Genomic DNA, 24014 nt, shown 5'->3' with positions numbered 1-24014 from the left:
ACCCCAGGGCTCCATTGAACCCCAAGCAAGATCTGGAGGAACTCTAGGGCTCCATGGAACCCTGAGCAACATCTGGAGGAACTCTAGGGCTCCATGAAACCCCCAAGCACCCTCTGGAGGAACCCTAGGGCTCCATGGAACCCTGAGCAACCTCTGGAGGAACCCTAGGTCTCCATGGAACCCCAAGCAACCTCTGGAGGAACCCTAGGGCTCCATGGAACCCCAAGCAACATCTGGAGGAACCCTAGGACTCCATGGAACCCCCGAGCAACATCTGGAGGAACTCTTGGGCTCCATGGAACCCTGGGCAACAGTTGGAGGAACCCTAGAGCTCCATGGAACCCCCAAGCAACATCTGGAGGAACTCTAGGGCTCCATGGAACCCCGGGCAACAGCTGGAGGAACCCTAGAGCTCCATGGAATCCCCGAGCAACATCTGGAGGAACTCTAGGGCTCTATGGAACCCCGGGCAACAGCTGGAGGAACCCTAGGACTCAATGGAACCCTGAGCAACATCTGGAGGAATTTTAGGGCTCCATGGAACCCCAGAGCAACATCTGGAGGAACCCCAGGGCTCCATTGAACCCCAAGCAAGATCTGGAGGAACTCTAGGGCTCCATGGAACCCTGAGCAACATCTGGAGGAACTCTAGGGCTCCATGAAACCCCCAAGCACCCTCTGGAGGAACCCTAGGGCTCCATGGAACCCTGAGCAACCTCTGGAGGAACCCTAGGTCTCCATGGAACCCCAAGCAACCTCTGGAGGAACCCTAGGGCTCCATGGAACCCCAAGCAACATCTGGAGGAACCCTAGGACTCCATGGAACCCCCGAGCAACATCTGGAGGAACTCTTGGGCTCCATGGAACCCTGGGCAACAGTTGGAGGAACCCTAGAGCTCCATGGAACCCCCAAGCAACATCTGGAGGAACTCTAGGGCTCCATGGAACCCCGGGCAACAGCTGGAGGAAACCTAGCACTCAATGGAACCCTGAGCAACATCTGGAGGAATTTTAGGGCTCCATGGAACCCCCGAGCAACATCTGGAGGAACCCTAGGGCTCCATGGAACCCAAAGCAAGATCTGGAGGAACTCTAGGGCTCCATGGAATCCTGAGCAACAACTGGAGAAACTCTAGGGCTCCATGAAACCCCCAAGCACCCTCTGGAGGAACTCTAGAGCTCCATGGAATCTCAAAGCAACCTCTGGAGGATCCCTAGGGCTCTATGGAACCCTGAGCAACCTCTGGAGGAACCCTAGGGCTCCATGGAACCCTGAGAAACTTCTGGAGGAACACTAGGGCTCCATGGAACCCTGAGCAACATCTGGAGGAATCCTGGCATTCCACGGAGCCCCAGCTTAGGAACCCCAATCTACTAGGTGGTTATAATGAACCCAATCCCCCCAATATCACTACTACAATACCCTACTATTACCATAATACCCTACTACTACAATATCCTAATACAATACCCCACTATTACTACAATACCCTAAAAATACTACTACAATATCCTACTATTACTACAATACCTTGAAACTACTACTACAATACTCTACTACTATTGTTACAATTCCTTACAATTACTGGAATACTATTATTATTACTACAACAAATACACTCTACTACTACCACAATTATTGTAATACTCCACTGGTATTACTACTACAATACCCTGCTACTAGAATATCCTATTACTACTCCTATACCCTACTACTATAACTCCCGCCCCCTGCACCCATGTGTCAGATTTGAACGAGAAAACCACGCCCCAAACAACTCCGCCCCGCCTATAAACATGTCCTGGCTGGCTGGCCGGCCCCTCCCCCACCCGTATCTCCGCCCACCCAGAGCTCCAGCAGTCAGGCGGAAGCGTTAAACCAGGCTCCGCCCTCCGCCGCCACGACGCACCGCCTGTCAGAGAGGCGTACAGCGCGGCCCGCCCCCCGCGCAGGCGCATTGCGGAGTAAACATAGAGCGGAGACGGCTGGGTGAGGGGAGAGCTCCGCCGTACGAGACCGACACCGAGGAGGAGGAGGACCGGGCAGAGGAGGAGCGGAGCGCCGCGGAGAGTCTGCCGAACACCGCCCGCCGCTGTAGAGGGGGGAGGAGGAGAGCGGAGCGCTGAGGGAGGGGAGAAGAGAGACAGAAGAGAGATATACCGGTTCCAGCCGGATCCGTCCCGCGCCTGCGCACTGCGCTCCACCATGGTGCAGAAGGATGGACAGAGCGCAGCCACCGAGCCGGAGAGCCCGACACCCCTCACCGGAGAGCACAGCGCCCCCCCCGGACCGGAGGAGACCGACACCCCGCCCCGAGCCAGGCGCCTACTCTGCGGGGTGGTGGAGGGTCAGTATATTACCCCCCCCCCATTATTATATTACCCCCCATTATTATTATATATCACCCAGAGAGGAACCCCCCCCACCATGCCAACCCCCACCCAGAGAGGAACCCCCCCCCCACCATGCCAACCCCCACCCAGAGAGGAACACCCCCCCCCCCCCCACCATGCCAACCCCCACCCAGAGAGGAACACCCCCCCCTCACCATGCCAACCCCCACCCAAAGAGAACCCTCCCACCATGCCAACCCCTACCCAGAGAGGAACCCCCACCCAGAGAGAACCCCTCCCACCATGCCAACCCCTACCCAGAGAGGAACCCTCCCCCACCATGCCAACCCCCACCCAGAGAGGAACCCCCCTCCCACCATGCCAACCCCCACCGAGAGAGGAACCCCCCCTCCCACCATGCCAACCCCCACCGAGAGAGGAACCCCCCCTCCCACCATGCCAACCCCCACCCAGAGAGGAAACACCCCTCCCACCATGCCAACCCCCACCCAGAGAGAACCCCTCCTCCCACCATGCCAACCCCCACCCAGAGAGAACCCCCCCCTCCCACCATGCCAACCCCTACCCAGCGAGAACCCCCCCTCCCACCATGCCAACCCCCACCCAGAGAGAACACCCCCTCCCACCATGCCAACCCCCACCCAGAGAGAACCCCCCCTCCCACCATGCCAACCCCCACCCAGAGAGAACCCCCCCTCCCACCATGCCAACCCCCACCCAGAGAGAACCCCCCCTCCCGCCATGCCAACCCCCACCCAGAGAGGAACCCCCCCCCCCACCATGCCAACCCCCACCCAGAGAGGAACCCCCCCCCACCATGCCAACCCCCACCCAGAGAGGAACCCCCCTCCCACCATGCCAACCCCCACCCAGAGAGGAACCCCCCTCCCACCATGCCAACCCCCACCCAGAGAGAACCCCCCCTCCCACCATGCCAACCCCCACCCAGAGAGAACCCCCCCTCCCACCATGCCAACCCCCACCCAGAGAGAACCCCCCCTCCCACCATGCCAACCCCCACCCAGAGAGAACCCCCCCTCCCACCATGCCAACCCCCACCCAGAGAGAACCCCCCCTCCCACCATGCCAACCCCCACCCAGAGAGAACCCCCCCTCCCACCATGCCAACCCCCACCCAGAGAGAACCCCCCCTCCCACCATGCCAACCCCCACCCAGAGAGAACCCCCCCTCCCACCATGCCAACCCCCACCCAGAGAGAACCCCCCCTCCCACCATGCCAACCCCCACCCAGAGAGGAACCCCCCTCCCACCATGCCAACCCCCACCCAGAGAGGAACCCCCCTCCCACCATGCCAACCCCCACCCAGAGAGGAACCCCCCTCCCACCATGCCAACCCCCACCCAGAGAGGAAACCCCCCCCCTCACCATGCCAACCCCCACCCAGAGAGGAACCCCCCCCACTATGCCAACCCCCACCCAGAGAGGAAACACCCCTCCCACCATGCCAACCCCCACCCAGAGAGAACCCCCCCTCCCACCATGCCAACCCCCACCCAGAGAGAACCCCCCCTCCCACCATGCCAACCCCCACCCAGAGAGGAACCCCCCCCCCACCATGCCAACCCCCACCCAGAGAGGAACACCCCCCCCCCCCACCATGCCAACCCCTACCCAGAGAGGAACCCCCACCCAGAGAGAACCCCTCCCACCATGCCAACCCCTACCCAGAGAGGAACCCTCCCCCACCATGCCAACCCCCACCCAGAGAGGAACCCCCCTCCCACCATGCCAACCCCCACCGAGAGAGGAACCCCCCCTCCCACCATGCCAACCCCCACCCAGAGAGGAAACACCCCTCCCACCATGCCAACCCCCACCCAGAGAGAACCCCTCCTCCCACCATGCCAACCCCCACCCAGAGAGAACCCCCCCTCCCACCATGCTAACCCCTACCCAGCGAGAACCCCCCCTCCCACCATGCCAACCCCCACCTAGAGAGAACACCCCCTCCCACCATGCCAACCCCCACCCAGAGAGAACCCCCCCTCCCACCATGCCAACCCCCACCCAGAGAGAACCCCCCCTCCCACCATGCCAACCCCCACCCAGAGAGAACCCCCCCTCCCACCATGCCAACCCCCACCCAGAGAGGAACCCCCCCCACCATGCCAACCCCCACCCAGAGAGGAACCCCCCCCCACCATGCCAACCCCCACCCAGAGAGGAACCCCCCCCCACCATGCCAACCCCCACCCAGAGAGGAACCCCCCTCCCACCATGCCAACCCCCACCCAGAGAGGAACCCCCCTCCCACCATGCCAACCCCCACCCAGAGAGAACCCCCCCTCCCACCATGCCAACCCCCACCCAGAGAGAACCCCCCCCTCCCACCATGCCAACCCCCACCCAGAGAGAACCCCCCCTCCCACCATGCCAACCCCCACCCAGAGAGAACCCCCCCTCCCACCATGCCAACCCCCACCCAGAGAGAACCCCCCCTCCCACCATGCCAACCCCCACCCAGAGAGAACCCCCCCTCCCACCATGCCAACCCCCACCCAGAGAGAACCCCCCCTCCCACCATGCCAACCCCCACCCAGAGAGAACCCCCCCTCCCACCATGCCAACCCCCACCCAGAGAGAGCCCCCCCTCCCACCATGCCAACCCCCACCCAGAGAGAACCCCCCCCACCATGCCAACCCCCACCCAGAGAGGAACCCCCCTCCCACCATGCCAACCCCCACCCAGAGAGGAACCCCCCTCCCACCATGCCAACCCCCACCCAGAGAGGAAACCCCCCCCCCCCCTCACCATGCCAACCCCCACCCAGAGAGGAACCCCCCCCACTATGCCAACCCCCACCCAGAGAGGAAACACCCCTCCCACCATGCCAACCCCCACCCAGAGAGAACCCCCCCTCCCACCATGCCAACCCCCACCCAGAGAGAACCCCCCCTCCCACCATGCCAACCCCCACCCAGAGAGGAACCCCCCCCACCACCATGCCAACCCCCACCCAGAGAGGAACCCCCCCCCCCCACCATGCCAACCCCCACCCAGAGAGGAACCCCCCCCCACCATGCCAACCCCCACCCACAGAGGAACCCCCCCACCATGCCAACCCCTACCCAGAGAGGACCCCCCCACCATGCCAACCCCCACCCAGAGAGGACCCCCCCACCATGCCAACCCCCACCCAGAGAGGACCCCCCCACCATGCCAACCCCCACCCAGAGAGGAACCAACCCCCACCCAGAGAGGAACCCCCCCCCACCATGCCAACCCCCACCCAGAGAGGAACCCCCCCACCATGACAACCCCCACCCAGAGAGGAACCCCCTCACCATGCCAACCCCCACCCAGAGAGGAAACCCCCCACCATGCCAACCGCCACCCAGAGAGGAACCCCCCCCCAGAGAGGAACCCCCCCACCATGCCAATCCCCACCCAGAGAGGAACCCCCCCACCATGCCAACCCCCACCCAGAGAGGAACCCCCCCCCCACCATGCCAACCCCCACCCAGAGAGGAACCCCCCCCACCATGCCAACCCCCACCCAGAGAGGAACCCCCCCCACCATGCCAACCCCCACCCAGAGAGAACCCCCCGCCACCATGCCAACCCCCACCCAGAGAGAACCCCCCCCCTCCCACCATGCCAACCCCCACCCAGAGAGGAACCCCCCTCCCACCATGCCAACCCCCACCCAGAGAGGAACCCCCCTCCCACCATGCCAACCCCCACCCAGAGAGAAACCCCCCCCCTCCTACCATGCCAACCCCCACCCAGAGAGAAACCCCCCCCCTCCCACCATGCCAACCCCCACCCAGAGAGAACCCCCCCCTCCCACCATGCCAACCCCCACCCAGAGAGGAACCCCCCCTCCCACCATGCCAACCCCCACCCAGAGAGGAAACCCCCCCTCACCATGCCAACCCCCACCCAGAGAGGAAACACCCCTCCCACCATGCCAACCCCCACCCAGAGAGAACCCCCCCTCCCACCATGCCAACCCCTACCAAGAGAGAACCCCCCCTCCCACCATGCCAACCCCCACCCAGAGAGGAAACCCCCCCCACCATGCCAACCCCCACCCAGAGAGGAAACCCCCCCCCACCATGCCAACCCCCACCCAGAGAGGAACCCCCCCCACCATGCCAACCCCCACCCAGAGAGGAACCCCCCCACCATGCCAACCCCCACCCAGAGAGGAACCCCCCCCACCATGCCAACCCCCACCCAGAGAGGAACCCCCCCCCACCATGCCAACCCCCACCCAGAGAGGACCCCCCCCCCCACCATGCCAACCCCCACCCAAAGAGGAACCCCTCCCACCATGCCAACATCCACCCAGAGAGGAACCCCCCGTCCCACCATGCCAACCCCCACCCAGAGAGGAAACCCCCCCTCCTACCATGCCAACCCCCACCCAGAGAGGAAACCCCCCCTCCCACCATGCCAACCCCCACCCAGAGAGGGACCCCCCCCCACCATGGCAACTCCCACCCAGAGAGGAACCCCCCCCACCATGGCAACCCCCACCCAGAGAGGAACCCCCCCCACCCAGAGAGGAACCCCCCCCCACCATGCCAACTCCCACCCAGAGAGGAACCCCCCCACCACCATGCCAACCCCTACCCAGAGAGGAACCCCCTCCACCATGCCAACCCCCACCCAGAGAGGAACCCCCCCACCATGCCAACCCCTACCCATAGAGGAACCCCCCACCATGCCAACCCCTACCCAGAGAGGACCATGCCAACCTCCACCCAGAGAGGAACCCCCCCCCACCATGCCAACCCCCACCCAGAGAGGAACCCCCCCACCATGCCAACCCTCACCCAGAGAGGAACCCCCCCACCATGCCAACCCTCACCCAGAGAGGAACCCCCCCACCATGCCAACCCCCACCCAGAGAGGAACCCCCCCCCCACCATGCCAGCCCCCACCCAGAGAGGAACCCCCCCCCACCATGCCAACCCCCACCCAGAGAGGAACCCCCCCACCATGCCAACCCCCACCCAGAGAGGAACCCCCCCACCATGCCAACCCCCACCCAGAGAGGAACCCCCCACCCCCACCCAGAGAGGAACCCCCCCCACCATGCCAACCCCCACCCAGAGAGGACCCCCCCCACCATGCCAACCCCCACCCAGAGAGGACCCCCCCCCACCATGCCAACCCCCACCCAGAGAGGAACCCCCCCCCCACCCAGAGAGGAACCCCCCCTCCCACCATGCCAACCCCCACCCAGAGAGGAACCCCCCCTCCCACCATGCCAACCCCCACCCAGAGAGGAACCCCCCCCCCACCATGCCAATCCCCACCCAGTGAGGAGCCAACCCCCACCCAGAGAGGAACCCCCCGTCCCACCATGCCAACCCCCACCCAGAGAGGAAACCCCCCCCTCCTACCATGCCAACCCCCACCCAGAGAGGAAACCCCCCCTCCCACCATGCCAACCCCCACCCAGAGAGGAAACCCCCCCCCACCATGGCAACCCCCACCCAGAGAGGAAACCCCCCCTCCCACCATGCCAACCCCCACCCAGAGAGGAAACCCCCCCCCCCCACCATGGCAACCCCCACCCAGAGAGGAACCCCCCCCCACCATGGCAACCCCCACCCAGAGAGGAACACCCCCCCACCATGCCAACCCCCACCAAGAGAGGAACACCCCCCCCACCATGCCAACCCCCACCAAGAGAGGAACACCCCCCCCACCATGCCAACCCCCACCCAGAGAGGAACACCCCCCCCACCATGCCAACCCCCACCCACAGAGGAAACCCCCCCCCCCCCCCCCACCATGCCAACCCCCACCCAGAGAGGAACACCCACCCAGAGAGGAACACCCCACCCCACCCCACCATGCCAACCCTCACCCAGAGAGGAACCCCCCCCACCATGCCAACCCCCACCCAGAGGGGAAACCCCCCTCCCACCATGCCAACCCCCACCCAGAATGGAAACCCACCATGCTAACCCCACCCAGAGAGGTATCCCCCCTTCCACCATGCCAACCCCCACCCAAAGAGGACCCCCCCCCACACCATGCCAACCCCCACCCAAAGAGGAACCCCCCCCCCCCCACCATGCCAACCCATACCCAGAGAGGAACCCCCCTCCCACCATGCCAAACCCCACCCAGAGGGAACCCCCCCACTATGCCAACTCCTACCCATAGAGGAACCCCCCTCCTACCATGCCAACCCCTACCCAGAGAGGAAACACCCCCCCCACCATGCCAACTCCTACCAAGAGAGGAACCCCCCCTCCTACCATGCCATCCCCTACCCAGAGAGGAAACCCATCATACCAACCCCCACCCAGAAAGGAAACCCCACCCTTCCACCATGCCAACCCCTACCCAGAGAGGAACCCCCCACCATGCCTACCCCTACCTAGAGAGAAAATTCCAACCCCCCCACCATGCCAATCCCCACCCAGAGAGGAAACCCCCCTCCCACCATGCCAACCCCCACCCAGAGTAATTCCCAATTATTATAATATACCCCCATTATATATTAGGAGACCCCCATACAACCTTGCATAGAGGAGCCCCTCCCCCATTGCCACATACTCAGAGAGGACCCCCCTCCCGGGTGCTTCCTCTGCCAAGTGGTGGGGGGGTCAGTAGATATAGATATATACCCCCCCTCCATTATTTATTATTATATATCTCCCAGAGAGGAGCCCCCTCACTCATACCTCTCACAGAAAACCCCCTACACCCTCCTCTATATCCCCTTCCCTATACCCCCCTCCTCAATGGAGACCCCATACTACCCTCAAAGGATGCCCTTCCCCATACCCGCCTCACAGAGGAGACTCTATACCCCCCTCAGAGTATCCCTCTCCCCTAGACTCCCTCTTTTAGAGAGTCCTCTTCCCTACAACACAAAAGGTGCTCCCATACCCCCCTCAGAAGGAAACCCCGCCCCATACCCCCCCCCCCAGAAGTGATCTCCGCCCCTATACCCCTCTGAGTATCCTTCTTTCCTATACAATCCTCAGAGGGGCCCCCTCCATACCCCTCTCAGAGAGGATCCTGTCCTCTATACCACCCTCTGAGGGGGGTCCTCTTTCCATCCTCAGAGGGCCCCCCCAATACCCCTCTGAGGGGATCCCCCTCCCCTATACCACCCCCTCACATGGGACCCCCCCCATACCCTCCTCAGAGAGGTACCTCTCCCCTATACCACCTTCAGAGTAGCCCCCCAATACCCCCCTCAGATGGGACCCCCCCCCTCTTAGAGGGTCCTCTTCTCTATACCACCCTCACAGAGGTGCCCTACTCCCCTTAGAAGGGATCCCTGCCCCTATACCCCCCTCAGCGTATACCCCTCCGATTCACCCCCCTCACAAGGGACCCCCTCAGAGAGTTACCTCTCCCCTATACCACCCTCACAGAGTAGCCCCCCCCCCCCCCCCCAATACCCCCCCAGATGGGATCCCCACCCTTGTACCACCCTTGCAGAGGAGTCCCATACCCCCTTCAGAAGGGATCCCCACTCTCCTACCCCCCTCAGGGTAATCCAATCCCTTATACCACCCTCAGGGATCATCCTTTTCCCTACACCATCACAGAGGAGCCGCCGTATCCCCTCCCCCATGCCTCCCTTACAGGGGAGACCCCATACCACCCTCAGAAGGGATCACCTCCCCCATACCTCCTTCACACAGAGGGAACGCCATACCCCCCTCAGATATCCCCTCCCCTATACCCCCCCCTCAGTCATCCCCTCCCCTATACCACCCTCACAGAGGAGCCCTCTAAGAGTATCCCCCTCCCCTATACCCCCCACCTCAGTCATCCCCTCCCCTATACCACCCTCACAGAGGACCCCTTCTCTTAGAGGGTTGTTCCTCTTCTCTATACCATCTTCACAGAGGAGGCCCTATACCCCCCTAAGAGAGGATCACCTCCCCCATACCTTCCTCACAGAGGAGACCCCCATACCCACCTCAAAAGGGGTCCCCTCCCCCATACCCTCACCACAGAAGAGACCCCCATACCATCTTCACAGTATCCCCCCTCAGGGAGGATCTCCTGCCTCATACCTCCCTTACAGAGGAGACCCTATACCCCCCTCAGAAGATATCCCCTCCCCCATACCAGAAGAGACCCCAATACCCCCCTCAGGGAGGATCCCCTCCCCCATACCTCCCTTACAGAGAGACGTCATACCCACCTCAGAAGGAATCCCCCCTGAGATGATACCCTCCACTAACACCCCTCCATTACGCTGGACTCCCCATACCCTCCCCTATACCACCCGCACAGGCCTCCCCCCACTCCCCTTATTATCACCACCAACACTGCCCCCCCCCCCAAATATTATAGATGCCCCCCCTACTAAAGCAGAAAGAACCCCTCCCCACCTGGCCATGGTGCTTCCTCTGTGGGGCGGTGGAGGGTCAGTGACCCCCCCCCCCATTACCATTTACCTCCCATTAGTATATAATATCCCCTGAAAGAGGACCCCCCCCTCCATTATCATTATGGGTCTCCCATTTTTAGTGTGTATTTATATATACATTTTTTTATTAGTGTGTATTATATTTGTAATCTGCATACAGCCGTTCCTCCCAGGTGTAGGTCCTCCCGCAGGTCTGTCTGCCCGTGTATGGGGGGGGGGATGATATGTACAATAATTATGATGTGTGTTGGTATACACCCAATGGATCTGTGTATGGGGGGGCCTAGCCTTGTGTCCCCGGGGCCCAAAGACCTCCATATGGCTGCCAGCCGCTGATCTACCGTTGGGCTTCTAAGACATTTCTGAGGACCTGTTGAGAGTATCACTTGATTGTGAGAGGTCTGTAGTGGGTGGAGCCTGCCGGGCCCCTCCCACAGCTCTGCTTTCCGTCCTTGTGCAGAGTCACTGGACATGTCCCTGCCCCCTTCTGTAGTGGGTGGAGCCTGCTGGGTCCCTCCCACAGCTCTGCTTTCCGTCCTTGTGCAGAGTCACTGGACATGTCCCTGCCCCCTTCTGTAGTGGGTGGAGCCTGCTGGGTCCCTCCCACAGCTCTGCTTTCTGTTCTTGTGCAGAGTCACTGGTCTTGCCTCCGCCCCCTGCTGTAGTTTTCTCTAGTAGGTGGAGCCTGCTGGGCCTCTCCCACGGCTCTGCTCGCTCTCCTCCTGCAGGGTGTCTGGTCTCCGCCCCCTCCTGTAGTTATCTGTAGTGGGTGGAGCTTGCTGTGTCCCTCCCACAGCTCTGCTCTCTCTCTCCTTGTGCAGGAGTGATTGGTCTTACCTCCACCCCCCCCCCATGTAGTTTTCTGTAGTGGGTGGAGCCTCCAGGGCCCCTCCCACAGCTCTGTGCTATCTCCTTGTGCAGGGTGACTGGTCATGTCTCCACCCCTCTTGTAGTTTTCTGTAGTAGGTTGAGCCGGCTGGGCCCCTCCCACAGCTCTGCGTTCTCCTTGTACAGGGTGACTGGTCTTGCCTCAGCCCCCTCCTGTACTTTTTCTGTAGTAGGTGGAGTTGTTGGGCCCCTCCCACAGTTTTGCTCTCTCCTTGTGCAAGGATGATTGGTCTTCTCCCCCCCCCCCCCCCCGAAACCCCCCACCCCCGCTGTATATTTCTGTAGTGGGTGGAGCATGCTTGGCCCCTCCCACGGCTCTGCGCTTTCTCCTTGTTCAGGGGACTGGTCTAGTCTCTGCCCCTTGTAGTTTCCTGTAGTGGGTGGAGCCTGCTAGGCCCCTCCTACAGCTCTGCTGTCTGCACAGGCTATGTACAGCACAGTAATGACGTCACTGCTCCTTTTGCAAAGTAATAACTGGGTTTGCAAAGGCATTTGACGCACACAAAGTGAATTTATATCCTGATGTGGTTATTGAGGAATACATTAAAAAACGTTTATGCCTGGAGTTCACCTTTTTTTAGAGGGGAAGTTCACCTTTGGAACATGTTACATGTTCCTCCCCGTTTTAGGGTGGAAAATCTAACTTGTTTCAGCATCTGCACACCCCCCCCCCGTAAGTAAGTGGGGGGGATTTTCTCCCCAGACCCGCTGTCACAATCTGAAAACCACGCGGCTGTGCAGGGCTCCGCCCAGAGGGCCACTTCATTTATTAATAATGACACAAGTCCTATTAGAATTGAATGTTATTAGAAATTCCTTTTCAATCTGCAGCCGCTGTTTTCTGTAAAATCCAATATGGCCACCTGGAGGCGCTCTGTACACAGATGGTATGCAGAACATCCCCACACACAAACACACACACACACACACAAACACACACACACAGAAATGTCATTTTTCTGCTTGTGTGATTTGGCTCACTGATTTTCCCAGAAGTCCGCACTAAGATACAAGTCAGATTTTGGGCATCCCCTGCAACAAAAATGTCTTTTTTTTATTTTTTTTTTTGGGTGAGATACTCCCAAATGGGTGTAACGTGTTCCAAAAGTTGAAGTCATCCTTCAGGGCTGGTGGTAATCGGCTTTGGGCCTTGTCAGTGACATCATCAGTTTTAGGATTGCTTCCAGAAATCATGGACGGGGGGTGCATTCGACCCGAGCTTGACCCACTTTAAGCATGTTTATAGAAAAGGAAAAAAGGGGGGGGGGGGGAGGAGGAGATAAAACATCTGAACAAACGAATGCCCCCGCGGACACAGGTCCTTACAAAGGACACGGCCTCTCAGGGAAGAGGAACAAAGCTGACGTGTACAGAGATGATTGACAGGCCGACCTCCAGAACCTGCAGGGGTTTGCTCAGTCCAGCGTTGCTTTCAGTAAACAAAGCTTTATTGTTTGAAGGACGCCACCAGGCAAATAATTACCATTTTTAGTTACAGGAAGTATTTCTTCTAAAGGCAAGAAACCAATTTTTTCAGCAAAGCCTGAAAGTGTTTGTAAAGGCAGAAGGTGCATTCTATGCATTAAGATGATAAAAAAAACTGTGGAACCTAAGGGATTGATCCGCCTTCATTGTGTAAAAGGCTGTCTGATCCTCCCCTTCTTCCATTGTCCCCAACCCATCTCCTGATAAAAACAGAGCCTTTGGAAGCAAGCTGCACATGCTCAGTTTGGTGTGTATTGCTAGAGGTGTTTTTTTTTTTGTTTTTTTTTTTTTGGGGGAGGGTGCATGTGATCAGCACATGGCCAATCGGCACTGTCCACACAAAGTCAGGGGTCATGCAGAGCCTCATAGGACAGTAAAAAGGAGAATGAAAACTCCTACAAGCTTTAACCAGACACTGATAGTCACAAGACTGCTATATACTGCTGATGAGAAAAGGTATTTAGCAGTTTTAATGTACTAAAATAATTGCATTTCTGTGGGAGACCAGATATAGTGAGTGCAGGCTCCAGAAACGCATTTGTAAGGTCAGGCACTGATGTTGGACGAAAAGGCCTGGCTCAGTTGCCACTCTAGTTCATCCCAAAGGTCAGGACTCTGTGCAGGTCAGTCAAGTTCCTCCACCTCAAACTCGCTCATCCATGTCTTTATAGACTTTGCTTTGTGCACTGGTCCAAATCATTTGGTGGAGGGGTGATTATGGTGTGGGGGGTTGTTTTTCAGGGGTTGGGTTTGGCCCCTTAGTTCCAGTGAAGGGAACTCTTAAGGCGTCAGCATACCAAGACATTTTGGACAATTTCATGTTACCAACTTTGTGGGAACAGTTTGGGGATGGCCCCTTCCTGTTCCAACATGACTGCTCACCAGTACACAAGGCAAGGTCCATAAAGACATGGATGAGCGAGTCGGGAGCATGAATTATTGTCTTGGTATGCCGACGCCTTAAGAGATTCCTTCACAGGAACTAAGGGGCCAAACCCAACCCCTGAAAAACAACCCCCACACCATAATCCCCCCTCCACCAAATGATTTGGACCAGTGCACAAAGCAAGGTCCATAAAGACATGGATGAAGAAGTTTAGGGTGGAGGAACTTGACTGGCCTGCACAGAGTCCTGACCTCAAACCGATAGAACACCTTTGGGAGGAATTAAAGCGGAGACTGCGAGCCAGGCCTTCTCGTCCAACATCAGTACCTGACCTCACAAATGCTCTTCTGGAAGAATGGTCAAACATTCCCATAGACACACTCCTAAACCTTGTGGACGGCCTTCCCAGAAGAGTTGAAGCTGTTATAGTGGCAAAGGGCGGAGCCAACTCAATATTGAACCCTACGGACTAAGACTGGGATGTCATTAAAGTTCATGTGCGTGTAAAGGCAGGCGTCCCAATACTTTTGGTAATATAGTGTAACTAAGCTCCATTTCATGCTGAATAAACTAAATTGTATATCCCATAACTTGTAGACTCTATAACTTCCCTACAGACTAAATAATATACGCTGATTTGGGTTATTTTCATCAAAGAAATGGAGCAGAATAGATTTTGGTCTAAATTTTTGGGAAAATTTACCGTATTTATCGGCGTATAACACGCACCTCAATTTAGGAGGGAATTTTAAGGAAAAAAAACTTACATTTAAATGTCCATCATTGCAGCCATGTCAGTGCAGCCATGTCAGTGCAGCCTTCCCCAGTGTCCAGTGCAGCCTTGCCCCAGTCCAGCCTTGCCCCAGTGCAGTCTTGCTGAAGCCTCTGAGCTTCAAAATCGCCGACCGCGATTTGAAAATGGCGCCGCTGGCGCCGAAATACACAGAGCCGGTTCTCGGTGGCTCTCGTTCACTTTCGGCTCCACTCGGACGGTGAGCGGAGCTATCCGAAACTAGCCGAGTATACTCGGCTAGGTTCGGGCGGCGCTCGAGTGAAACCGAAAGCGGCCGAGAAGAGCCGAGGACCGGCACTGTGTATTTCGGTGCCGGCGGCGCCATTTTCAAATCGCGGTCAGCGATTTTTTTTTTCGTTCTGACAGGTCAGGATCGCAGGGGATCGGCGTATAACAGGCACCCGCGATTTTCCCCTGATTTTCAGGGGAAAAAAGTGCGTGTTATACGCCGATAAATACGGTATTTGCAAAGTTTTATAACAAACTTTTTTTTTCAAAATGTTTGCTTTTTTTATTTACTTTAGTAAAAAAAAATCAAAAACCCTCAGTGGTGATTAACTGATTGCCGACTGGCTCACGCCGATATACGACGGCAGAAGGGCACGTACAGGCAGATTAACGTACCTGTAGGTTGCCCTTTTAAGAAGCCGCCTGCGAGCGTGCCCGCCGCGATCTCCGTGAGTGTGATCGCGGGTCCCATGGACTCGATGTCCGCGGGGATACCCACGATCGTCTCACGGAGAGGAAGAACGGGGAAATGCTGATGTAAACAAGCATCTCCCCGTTCTGCCTAGTGACAGGACACTGATCACCGATCCCCGATCCCTGTAATCGGGAGCGGTGATCAGTGTTGTGTCACACATAGCCCCTCCCCCCCCCCCCCCCCCACAGTTAGAATCACTCCCTAGGACACACTTAACTCCTACAGCGCCACCTAGTGGTAACATTTACACAGTAATCAATACATTTTTAATCGCACTGATGGCTGTATAAATGTGGTCCCAAAATAGCGCCAAAAGTGTCCAATCCGTCCGCCATAATGTCGCAGTCACGATAAAAATCGCTAATCGCCGCCTTTACTAGTAAAATAAATAAATAAAAAATAAAAATGCCATAAAACTATCCCCTATTTTGTAGACACTGTAACTTTTGTGCAAACCAATCAAAAGCTTATTGCGTTTTTTTTTTTTTTTTCTTTTACCAAAAATATGTAGAAGAATACATATCGGCCTAAACTGAGGGAAAAAAAATGTTTTTTATATATTTTTGGGGGGGATATTTATTATAAGAAAAAGTAAAAAATAATGCTTTTTTTTTTTTTTTTCAAAATTGACGCTATTTTTTGTTTATAGCGTAAAAAAATACCGATCAATATAGCAATCAAATACCACCAGAAGAAATCTCTATTTGTGGGGAAAAAAGGACGTCAATTTTGTTTGAGAGCCGCGTCGCACGACCGCGCAATTGTCAGTTAAAGTGACGCAGCGCCGAAACGCAAAAAAAAGTGCTCTGGTCTTTTGCCAGCCAAGTGGTCCGGGGCTTAATACCACCAAAAGAAATCTCTATTTGTGTGAACAATGTGAAAAAAAAAATGTCCTATGGGTACAGCGTTACGTGACTGAGTAATTGTCATTCAAAGTGTGACGGCGCTGAAAGTTGTCCTGAGCAGGAAGGGGGTGAAATTCCCGGTATTGAAGGGGTTAAGGATTGGTTTAAAATGGATTCACATTTGCAGGGAGCATAGATTAGATTTTTTTTTTATCTTCTTGATGATTTTCTCATAAAACTGATGTTCGTCCTCTTGGGGCTGAGGATTATTTTTCTCCTTTTGCGAGGCAAATTGTGAATGGATTTGTATGTTTCGTACAGGGGTGGTTGTTATAGAATGTAAACAGATTTTTTCGGGGCTGATCTGCGTTCGGCTGTCGCTCCTCCTCCTCATTCTGCCTGAGTCGGTGCAGATGTTGTCGTGAACTTAAATAACCTCTTCTATGGTTTGCTTCATTCGCTCTAAAGATCTCATGTTTACACTGATGTGGTAGTAATAAAATAAAAATAAAAAAGGATATAAATGAAATAAAATCTCATATATGTTTTAACATGTTCAAGGAGTAAGTTGGGCCCTTCTGATCTCTTGGCAATTCTCAATCGTCATTCTACTCCAGTGTAGACCACCCTGGTTTCTTGGGGGGGCACTGGTGACGTAGGAAGGGCCTCACACGTGTCCTTCCGGGAAGGTCTTGATTTTGTAAATTTTGGGAATCTTGTGAGATCTCAGGGAAACCATTCTAAAATTTTGTCTGAGATCTTGTACAATGAGGTGTGAGATTTGGCACAGATGTTCTCAGTGGGCTGGTAGAGAAGGACGAGGCTTTCTGACCTGCGAGGTGAATGTGGACCGCTGGAGCTTCTAAAGGGCAAAGAAGGTAAATATATGTAATCCCCTCACAATGGATAACAATGGACCTCCCCCGATTTGTTGTCTTTTGGTTTGGGGGGGGGGGGGGGTTATGGAGGTGTGGAGCGGGTTATAGGGTTGGGCAGGGGCAATGAGGTTCTGAAGGGAGTAAGGAGGGGGTTATGGAGGTGTGGATGGAGTACAGAGGGGGTTGTGGGGGGGTGTGCAGGGACCTTTTTGGGGGGGTGCAGGGAGGTGTGGCAGGGGCTATAGGTTTGTGAAGAGGGGTTATGGAGGTGTGGAGGGGGGGCTATGGGATAGAGAAGGGCGTTATGGAGGTGTGGATGGAGTATGGAGGGGGTTGTGGAGGTGGTGCAGAGGGGGTGTGCAGGGGGGCTATGGGATAGTGAAGGGCATTATGGAGGTGTGGAGAGAGTATGGACAGACTATTGGGTTGTGGAGGTGGCTATGGCCCTGTGTTGGGGGGTTGTGGAGTCATGGAGGGGGCTATGGGGATGTAGAGGGAGTACAGAGGGGGCTATGGGATTGTGAATGGTGTTATGGAGGCGTGGAGGGAGAACGAAGGGGGCTATGGATGTGTGTTGGGGGGGGGGCTATGGAGGGGGCTATGGGATTGTGGAGGTGGCTATGGATGTAGAGGGGTCTATGGGATTGTGGAGGTGGCTATGGCCGTGTGTTGGGGGGTTGTGGAGGCATGGAGGGGGCTATGGGGGTGTGAAGGGAGTACAGAGAGGCCTCCGGGATTGTGAAAGGTGTTATGGAGGTGTGGAGGGAGAACAAAGGGGGCTATAGACATGTGTTGGGGGGGCTATGGAGGGGGCTATGGGATTGTGGAGGTGGCTTTGGATGCGTGGTGAAGGGGGCTATGGGATTGTGAAAGGTGGTGTGGAGGGAGAACGGAGGGGGCTATGGGATTGTGTAGGTGGCTATGGACCTGTGTTGGGGGGCTATAGAGTTATGGAGGGGGCTATGGGATTGTGGAGGGAGTACAGAGGGGGACTATGGGATTGTGAAAGGTGTTGTGGAGGGAGAATGAAGGGGGCTATGGGATTGTGGAGGGGGCTATGGACTTATGGAGGTGTGGATGGAGGTTGTGGAGGTTTTACGAAGTTGAGGAGATGAGTAGAGGTCTGTGTCCGTTGTAATCCATCAGAAATGAAGTAGGCAGGGCTGACACCACTTGCTAGAAATCCAAGGCTAAAAAACCTGCGTTGTCATGACAGAGGGGAAGGTAGGAGCTCGCCATATGATTGGCACATTAGTATTTTATTATTTGGTATTTGCAGTGTGTCTAAAGGGATAAACACAGGGAAATACGCATGTATTGCAGAGCTCTACTAAATGTCTTTATTGCCTTGAAGTTCGCTTTAAAGCGGTATTAATGTCATATTTTGGAAAGCCGCTGCCGGGTTTTTATCACCGACCCTGATGGTCTCTTCTGTCATAAATGCTTCCCCCACCTACCAGCAGTAATGTACACTTAGCTGCGCATGCGCAGCTCAGGTACATTTCTGGAACCCTATCTGTGCCTTGAAGGGACTCCCATAGGCCGGAGTGAAGTCACCGTGGCCCGGCCATTGGAGTGGTGAAGGGAATTTCATAGGTGGGAGTGAAGTCGCTGTGGCCCGGCCATTGGAGTGATGAAGGGACTCTCTTATTTTTTTTTTAGTGGAGTTTAGTTCCGTTGTAAGGAACGGTGGGGCTTATTTAGTCAGCTACAACTTTTGTTGGATATGACTTGTTTGGGTTCCGGTTTCTTTAGGCTGCATTCACACCTGAGCGTTTCAAAGTCGGGCATTTTTACCGCAATTTTTTTTGCCACTTTTTTTACCGCGATTATGTTCAGGTCACCAATGTAAAAGGCAGAAAAAAGCCTGTAATCTGCCACAAATAAGCTCCATGTCCTTTTTTTGAGCTTAGAGCGTTTTTCAGGCGTTTTTGCTTCAGGTGACAAAACCCGCAGATTTGAACAGGTGCCATTGAAATTAGGGATGCACCAAAATTTCTGCTGTGTGCCGAAACATTATGGCAGAAAATTGTGTTTTCGGCACATTGCAGAAAGGAAAATCGCGTTTGCGCAGTAGCGGTGGGCGCGCTGCTGGGTGCCGCACATTGCAGGGTATCTTCCTGGCTCAAGGTCCTGTCCTCCCCTCCCTCCTCCTCCTCCTCTCCTTGCAGAACGGTGATGTTCCTGTGTCAGGGAGCCGAATTTTCTGGCCATAATAAGTGTCCCGCCTCCTGTGACTGATCCAATGCTGGGACATTGAATCAGTGTAATGTGTTAACAGGAGGTGGGACATTGTTACTGTGGCCCGGGCAATTCAGATAACACACGGAGATTGCTGCTCTGATCTGGGCACAGGCAAGCTGTGTCCACTGGCACTGGTGAGAGGCTACATGCTGGGCACTGGTGAGAGGCTACATGCTGGGCACTGGCACTGGTGAGAGGCTACATGCTGGGCACTGAGGCTGCATGATGGGCACTGGTGAGAGGCTGCATGATGGGCACTGGCACTGGTGAGAGGCTACATGTTGGGCACTGGTGAGAGGCTACATGTTGGGCACTGGCACTGGTAAGAGGCTACGTGTTGGGCACTGGCGAGAGGCTGCATGCTGGGCACTGGCACTGGTGAGAGGCTACATGTTGGGCACTGGTGAGAGGCTACATGTTGGGCACTGGCACTGGTGAGAGGCTACGTGTTGGGCACTGGTGAGAGGCTACATGTTGGGCACTGGCACTGGTGAGAGGCTACATGTTGGGCACTGGTGAGAGGCTACGTGTTGGGCACTGGCGAGAGGCTGCATGCTGGGCACTGGCGAGAGGCTGCATGCTGGGCACTGGCACTGGTGAGAGGCTACGTGTTGGGCACTGGTGAGAGGCTACATGTTGGGCACTGGCACTGGTGAGAGGCTACGTGTTGGGCACTGGTGAGAGGCTACGTGTTGGGCACTGGTGAGAGGCTACGTGTTGGGCACTGGTGAGAGGCTACGTGTTGGGCACTGGTGAGAGGCTACGTGTTGGGCACTGGCGAGAGGCTGCATGCTGGGCACTGGCGAGAGGCTGCATGCTGGGCACTGGCACTGGCGAGAGGCTGCATGCTGGGCACTGGCGAGAGGCTGCATGCTGGGCACCGGCACAAGGCTGCATGACTGGCACTGGTGAGAGGCTGCATTGATCTCTTATATTATGTCTGCAGTCTCTCACCATCTCCTCTACTATGTCTGCTAGAGGTGCACCGAATAAAAATTTTGCTAATACTATTAGCAGTGCCAATAATGGTCAACAATAAATTCATATTAATTTTAAATTGGTGATATTAATTAAAGTGTTGTACACTATAATACAAATATATATAAAAAATATATATTTTTTTTTAAAACTGTCGTTTTCGACCTAGTGTATTTTTCCTTTTTCGGTATCGTTTTTGCCACCAAACAACCCACTCGTTGCACCCCAATTGAAATGAATGGGATTTTGCATGTTGGGCGTTTTACGGGCGCTTTATGAGCTGAAAACTCTCAGGTGTGAATGCAGCCTTAAGATGCCCGAGGGGGCGCCTTGGCTCATCCGCATTCACCAGTAACTGAAATAATTATTTGGGGTGAATGTTCCCTTTCACCTTTTTCTTGAATGGTGTTCTTTGTTCTCCATCCCTGGCGGTAGAAGTCAGGGTACAAGTCACGTCACGTATTGTTTCTTGATGGGACCTCGTTGGCAGCAGTTTACCACAAAAATCCGACATTTCCTGTCCTCTACAATCATTGTACTGTCATGGAAACATTTCATGTGGAAAGTCGTTTTGGAGGGTGCATGGAGCTGAACTGTACCAAAGACTCCTTGTGAACCTCAGATATGAACAAAGCCAGGGCTTGGCAATCTTGCTTTGAATTTAGGAGCCAGCTAAAAAAAACGTAGAAGCCATTTTTCTTTTTGACCGGTAGGGCTTTGTTTTCAGCAACAGAGATGGCCAACTATTGATCTCTAAAGGGGGGGGGGGGTTCTAATATGTAAAGACTCTGATCTAAGGGAGGGGGTGCTGACATAAAGGAACTCTGATCTAAAGGGGGGGAGGTGCTAATATAGAGGGACTGTAATCTAATGGGGGGGATCACAGTCCCTCTATACACAGCCCCCCCGGCTTAGAAATCCCCGGAGCTTAATCTCCTAAACCTACCCCGTCAGGAGGTGCCGTCACATGGGCGGCACCAACCAATCAGAACCTGCGTAACCTGGGAAAAAGAGTGAATATCGAGGGGATTTCTAAGCCCCGGACCCCTGAGGCGGCTATACCGGGACTCAGAACGGGAGATCGCCGCGCTGCAGGTCATCAGGACGGGTGGGGGGGGGGGGGGTGAGGAGGGGGTAAATGTGTAAGTTCACCTTACAGATTTTTATGTAAAGGTGAGCTTACACTTTAAGGTCTGACATCTTGGGTATCTATTTACTTGGTGCAACCTCAGCTTTTATATTGTACCAAAAAATCGGGTAATTGCGTTTTTTGTTCCCCCTAAAATTGACCTTTTAGTGTGCGTGTGCATGCGTGTGCGTGTGTGTGTTTTTTACTGAAGTTTAGTGATTTACTAGACCTTTGCGGTAATATCTCGTGACACTGGAACTACAGCTATTATATTCGTGACATTCGAACTATTATATTATTCTCTAGGGCAGTGATGGCGAACCTCGGCACCCCAGATGTTTTGGAACTACATTTCCCATGATGCTTATGCACTCTGCAGTATAGTTGAGCACCATGGGAAATATAGTGCCAAAACATCTGGGGTGTCAAGGTTCGCCATCACTGCTCTAGGGTGTCTGCTTTCAGAAAATATATCACATTTGGTAGGGGTGCACCGAATGGAAATTTTGGTGCCGAAAATGAAGGATGCACTAGGCCGAAAACTGATACCAAAAATTACAGTTTTTAAAAAATATTTATATTTTTATATATAATTGTATTATATTCAACTTTTTAATTTAATATCATCAGATTAAATTGGTATGAAATTATTGTTGGCCATTATTGGCACCTTTAGTGCAAGAAAGGTCAAGAAAAATGCAGTCTCGGACCATCTCTCGTATCGTGTCCTCAGTCTCGGACCATCTCTCGTATCGTGTCCTCAGTCTCGGACCATCTCTCGTATCGTGTCCTCAGTCTCGGACCATCTCTCGTATCGTGTCCTCAGTCTCGGACCATCTCTCGTATCGTGTCCTCAGTCTCGGACCATCTCTCGTATCGTGTCCTCAGTCTCGGACCATCTCTCGTATCGTGTCCTCAGTCTCGGACCATCTCTCGTATCGTGTCCTCAGTCTCGGACCATCTCTCGTATCGTGTCCTCAGTCTCGGACCATCTCTCGTATCGTGTCCTCAGTCTCGGACCATCTCTCGTATCGTGTCCTCAGTCTCGGGACCATCTCTCGTATCGTGTCCTCAGTCTCGGACCATCTCTCGTATCGTGTCCTCAGTCTCGGACCATCTCTCGTATCGTGTCCTCAGTCTCGGACCATCTCTCGTATCGTGTCCTCAGTCTCGGACCATCTCTCGTATCGTGTCCTCAGTCTCGGACCATCTCTCGTATCGTGTCCTCAGTCTCGGACCATCTCTCGTATCGTGTCCTCAGTCTCGGACCATCTCTCGTATCGTGTCCTCAGTCTCGGACCATCTCTTGTATCGTGTCCTCAGTCTCGGACCATCTCTCGTATCGTGTCCTCAGTCTCGGACCATCTCTCGTATCGTGTCCTCAGTCTCGGACCATCTCTCGTATCGTGTCCTCAGTCTCGGACCATCTCTCGTATCGTGTCCTCAGTCTCGGACCATCTCTCGTATCGTGTCCTCAGTCTTCGGACCATCTCTCGTATCGTGTCCTCAGTCTCGGACCATCTCTCGTATCGTGTCCCTCAGTCTCGGACCATCTCTCGTATCGTGTCCTCAGTCTCGGACCATCTCTCGTATCGTGTCCTCAGTCTCGGACCATCTCTCGTATCGTGTCCTCAGTCTCGGACCATCTCTCGTATCGTGTCCTCAGTCTCGGACCATCTCTCGTATCGTGTCCTCAGTCTCGGACCATCTCTCGTATCGTGTCCTCAGTCTCGGACCATCTCTCGTATCGTGTCCTCAGTCTCGGACCATCTCTCGTATCGTGTCCTCAGTCTCGGACCATCCTCTCGTATCGTGTCCTCAGTCTCGGACCATCTCTCGTATCGTGTCCTCAGTCTCGGACCATCTCTCGTATCGTGTCCTCAGTCTCGGACCATCTCTCGTATCGTGTCCTCAGTCTCGGACCATCTCTCGTATCGTGTCCTCAGTCTCGGACCATCTCTCGTATCGTGTCCTCAGTCTCGGACCATCTCTCGTATCGTGTCCTCAGTCTCGGACCATCTCTCGTATCGTGTCCTCAGTCTCGACCATCTCTCGTAGCGTGTCCTCAGTCTCGGACCATCTCTCGTATCGTGTCCTCAGTCTCGGACCATCTCTCGTATCGTGTCCTCAGTCTCGGACCATCTCTTGTATCGTGTCCTCAGTCTCGGACCATCTCTCGTATCGTGTCCTCAGTCTCGGGACCATCTCTCGTATCGTGTCCTCAGTCTCGGACCATCTCTCGTATCGTGTCCTCAGTCTCGGACCATCTCTCGTATCGTGTCCTCAGTCTCGGACCATCTCTCGTATCGTGTCCTCAGTCTCGGACCATCTCTCGTATCGTGTCCTCAGTCTCGGACCATCTCTCGTATCGTGTCCCTCAGTCTCGGACCATCTCTCGTATCGTGTCCTCAGTCTCGGACCATCTCTCGTATCGTGTCCTCAGT

The 24014-nt window shown here is 55.3% G+C and overlaps 1 protein-coding gene across 1 annotated transcript in view; it reads left to right on the top strand.

The window, feature by feature from the left end:
• The first annotated feature begins 1921 nt into the window (after positions 1-1921).
• OGA (O-GlcNAcase) overlaps positions 1922-24014 on the top strand; it is a 92026-nt gene continuing 69933 nt past the window's right edge. The window contains exon 1 of the mRNA XM_073595485.1: positions 1922-2348. Within this exon, the coding sequence (XP_073451586.1) occupies positions 2207-2348 (142 nt within the window). The 5' untranslated portion in view covers positions 1922-2206. The remainder of the gene's footprint in view (positions 2349-24014) is intronic.

Source organism: Aquarana catesbeiana, linkage group LG08 (assembly GCF_042186555.1).
Source record: "Aquarana catesbeiana isolate 2022-GZ linkage group LG08, ASM4218655v1, whole genome shotgun sequence".
NCBI lineage: Eukaryota > Metazoa > Chordata > Amphibia > Anura > Ranidae > Aquarana > Aquarana catesbeiana.
Note: the sequence above shows the minus strand (reverse complement) of the source record. Positions and strands in the feature narration are given on the sequence as shown.